This window comes from Oncorhynchus nerka, linkage group LG2 (genome assembly GCF_034236695.1).
Source record: "Oncorhynchus nerka isolate Pitt River linkage group LG2, Oner_Uvic_2.0, whole genome shotgun sequence".
NCBI classification, from domain to species: Eukaryota; Metazoa; Chordata; class Actinopteri; order Salmoniformes; family Salmonidae; genus Oncorhynchus; species Oncorhynchus nerka.
Window position 1 is genome coordinate 62,675,420 of NC_088397.1, and position 4,280 is coordinate 62,679,699.

General features: G+C 43.6%; 1 protein-coding gene across 1 annotated transcript; it reads left to right on the plus strand.

The window, feature by feature from the left end:
- On the plus strand, positions 1-4,104 carry snrpe (small nuclear ribonucleoprotein polypeptide E). The gene is made up of 5 exons (XM_029687402.2): positions 1-195; positions 512-538; positions 693-755; positions 880-958; positions 3,969-4,104. Exons 1-5 carry the CDS (start codon positions 142-144, stop codon positions 4,022-4,024), a joined length of 279 nt encoding a protein of 92 aa, XP_029543262.1. The 5' UTR covers positions 1-141; the 3' UTR covers positions 4,025-4,104.
- Positions 4,105-4,280: the final 176 nt, after the last annotated feature.

Below are 4,280 nucleotides of genomic sequence, written 5' to 3' on the forward strand. Positions count from 1 at the left end.
ACGCGGAAAGCAGGAAGCGCGCCATTGAAGAACCACAACGTGAATATTTCGAGTTTCTTGTCTTCCTTCGAGTGAAACGTTTTGACAATTGTTTTTAGGACAACAAAGCGTAAACCCACAAAGCTTAAACCCATAACGAGGATGGCGTACAGAGGACAAGGACAGAAAGTCCAGAAGGTTATGGTGCAGCCTATTGTATCCTTTCTTGATGAAAAACTTAGTACAATATTTTGCCCTAGGCTGCGTTTCATTCATTGTTAGCTACCTACTATTAGTGGTAGTTAGCTACCTACAATTACTTTTCTGCAGCTAAACATTGGTTTGATTAACGTTAATTGCATATTTCTCAAAGCGGTTAGCTTGTCCAGGAACACAAATAGTGTAACCCGTGATGCGTGCTCTATTATGTTACGTTAGCTAGCTAACAGTAACTCCAGAAAACATGTGCAGTCAAATCAGCCAGTTTGCTAACTAAATGTTTGACACAGTTCCTTGACCCTATGTCCACCAGAACCTTATTTTCAGGTATCTACAGAACGTAAGTTTCATATTTTCTGCATTTGTCAGATGATCTGATGGTCGTGGTTCTTGCGAGTTGCAAATGTGGTAGACTTCATGCTTTTATAATACATTACAATCATTAGCAATCTCATCAAATATAATCACAGCCTCTCTCCCTCTTCTCCCTGCAGCGCTCTCGTATCCAAGTGTGGCTGTATGAACAGGTGAACATGCGGATAGAAGGCTGCATCATCGTAAGTGATCATCCTTCGATATTTCCTCCTTTATTCTCTTAGTCAAAGCACCTGAAACTACACCAGGGCTGCTGACACCTAGCAAGATGTGTAGTTGAAAGCAACAAACCTCTCTCTCTCTCAGGGCTTTGATGAATACATGAACCTGGTTCTGGATGATGCTGAGGAGGTTCACATGAAGACCAAGAACAGGAAGCCCTTGGGTAAGTCGGCGTGTGCGCGCACGTGGTTGTAATGCCGCATTCATAACAAGTGGGAAACTTGGAAAAATACTACCGGTACTTGTAAGCTGGGAACAAGTTGTGTGTTTTGAAAACAAATGATCGTTTTCAAAAAGCATATTAATAAATGTTTTGTTGCCTCCTGAGTGGCTCAGCGGTCTAAGGCTACAGTGCTAGAGGGGTCACTACAGACCTGGATTCAATCCCAGGCTCTATCACAGCCGGTTGTGATTGGGAGTCCCATAGGGCGGCTCACAATTGGACCAGTGTTGTCCGGGTTAGGGGAGGGTTTGGCCAGGGTAGGCCATCATTGTAAATAAGAATTTGTTCTTAACTGACTTGCCTAGTTAAATAAAATGTAAATGCTGAAAATGCTGTTATTGAGTTCATTGCCGTATGCCTAGATCATACCTACAGCGTCATTACGCAAAATGGTACACTACATCATTGGGATATGTGTGCAACAAAAGTTCAATATTCACCTAATGCTACCATTTCTGTCAAGCTGTCTACGCATACAGTTTGATGCATACATTTGATAAATCCAACGTATGCACCACACAACGCACTGCAACTGCCTCTGCAATGTTGCAAGGCCAACGCAGCATTCCTTTGGAAATGAATGTACTTCTGGTGTACCAAAATGCAGTAATGCTGTTGGTGGAATCGAGGCGCTAGTCTGTGAAGTCAGAGTTCAACATGTGGGAGAAGTCGGAGCTCAGCGACTATAGGCGAGTGCCCCACTAGTTATTACCGGTTTGAGGGACGTTCAAGTTGATTTTTCCAAACGGCTTGTTTCTGGGCCCAGTTTCCCAATATAATTTAGGCCCTATTGTTTTTTGTTCTACCTTGTTATTTTTTGTATTTCATTGTTAATTATTACGGCATTGTTGGGTTTAGAGCTTGCAACAAAAGCATTTCTGTACTTTTGCATGTGACTGAAAAACATACGTTTCAATGATGTACCTTTCTTTACAAAGGCCAAATATGTAACATGCGTTTCCCAAAACACCACACGGGCGAACAGTCGGTAAGTGCTTTGTTGGAGCGTGTGTCAATACTTATAGGATTAAAAGAAAGCAGTGCTGCTCACAGATCAGTGTTCCCAATTCAAATCTTACCTTAACATTATAATTATTTCAAAATACTGACGATGGATCAGCTCCTAGAGCGGTATTTTCACCTACAGCTGCAAATAGAGGCGGCTTATTCTAATGCTTGCCCAATTAAAAATGCACTAAATTACTCATTTGGCACATGATTGCGCACGTTAGGCCTCACATCATGAAATATATTGAGACAAATTACAGACCGTAGCCTAAAAGTAGACAAATGTAACCAAATGTATTTCAATATGATTGAAATGGGCCTATAGCCTGCTGTATTTATATTTTAGGCATTAGATTTAGATAATTTTCAAATGCACGTTTAATAACTAGTTTGGTTAATTTGGTCTCTTGAAGCTTCTGGGAACCGGACCCTGGACATTTTTCCGACTTGGAACAAGCTAGGTGGCATAAGATAAGCTACTAAAACGCTGGCCGACCCGCCTGACGGATCACCACCTCAAGCTGAACCTCGGCAAGACGGAGCTGCTCTTCCTCCCGGGGAAGGACTGCCCGTTCCATGATCTCGCCATCACGGTTGACAACTCCATTGTGTCCTCCTCCCAGAGCGCTAAGAACCTTGGCGTGATCCTGGACAACACCCTGTCGTTCTCAACTAACATCAAGGCGGTGGCCCGTTCCTGTAGGTTCATGCTCTACAACATCCGCAGAGTACGACCCTGCCTCACACAGGAAGCGGCGCAGGTCCTAATCCAGGCACTTGTCATCTCCCGTCTGGATTACTGCAACTCGCTGTTGGCTGGGCTCCCTGCCTGTGCCATTAAACCCCTACAACTCATCCAGAACGCCGCAGCCCGTCTGGTGTTCAACCTTCCCAAGTTCTCTCACGTCACCCCGCTCCTCCGCTCTCTCCACTGGCTTCCAGTTGAAGCTCGCATCCGCTACAAGACCATGGTGCTTGCCTACGGAGCTGTGAGGGGAACGGCACCTCAGTACCTGCAGGCTCTGATCAGGCCCTACACCCAAACAAGGGCACTGCGTTCATCCACCTCTGGCCTGCTCGCCTCCCTACCACTGAGGAAGTACAGTTCCCGCTCAGCCCAGTCAAAACTGTTCGCTGCTCTGGCCCCCCAATGGTGGAACAAACTCCCTCACGACGCCAGGACAGCGGAGTCAATCACCACCTTCCGGAGACACCTGAAACCCCACCTCTTTAAGGAATACCTAGGATAGGATAAAGTAATCCCTCTCACCCCCTTAAAAGATTTAGATGCACTACTGTTCCACTGGATGTCATAAGGTGAATGCACCAATTTGTAAGTCGCTCTGGATAAGAGCGTCTGCTAAATGACTTAAATGTAAATGTTAAGAAAAGTGATGCGGACAAAACAAGCAAATGCCTCTTCTGAGGGGAATTGCAATATCTACATCATTGCCCAGAGCCAATCAAATGCAGGTGTTTAACAGACAGCACTGCCATTAAAATGCATTATTCAATATTGAAGTCAACGAGATAAGATTAGGAAGGATAGCCCTTAAGACTAGTCTGTGACCAACTCATGGTAAGCAGCCCTGTCCTGCACGTTGTACTAATAGCATGCCGTTGTTGACACTCCATACTAGATAGGTGACGCTTGTCTTATAGGGCCTATTAATGCCATCAAACACAAGTTGAGTAAGGACTTAATAAAAAAGCAGATTTTTTATTGTATTTTTTTAATACCTTTCTCTAGTTACTTCTCATATGTTGTTGATGATCATACAACTTTCCTTTGTTGGCAGTCTGAGCAAGTGTGTCCTATCAACCAGTCTGGTCATCATGACTGTTGGCTGAAGTGTCACTTACTGTAGGCTTATCACGTGTCTCTCCATCTATCCTCACTTCTCTCAATTCCTCCCTGTATCTCTCCATCCATCTCTCTCAGGGAGGATCATGCTGAAAGGAGATAACATCACCCTGCTACAGAGTGTAGCCACCTAACTCAACCCAACAGGACCAAGTCCATCCATCTCCAGCCGACATACATTTTCTAGGATATTTCTTTCCCCTTTTTGGTTTTTTTTTTTTTTTTTTTACATTTGATTTTTTGCAAAAAATATTATAGCTCAGTGGTGTTCGTGTTACATGAATAATGTAATTGTTTATTTTTGCCAGCTATTCCTCTGTAATAAATGTTTTGTTATCTGAAATATCTACTCAACCAATTACTCTTTAGTTTCTCAGTGAGAACATAGTT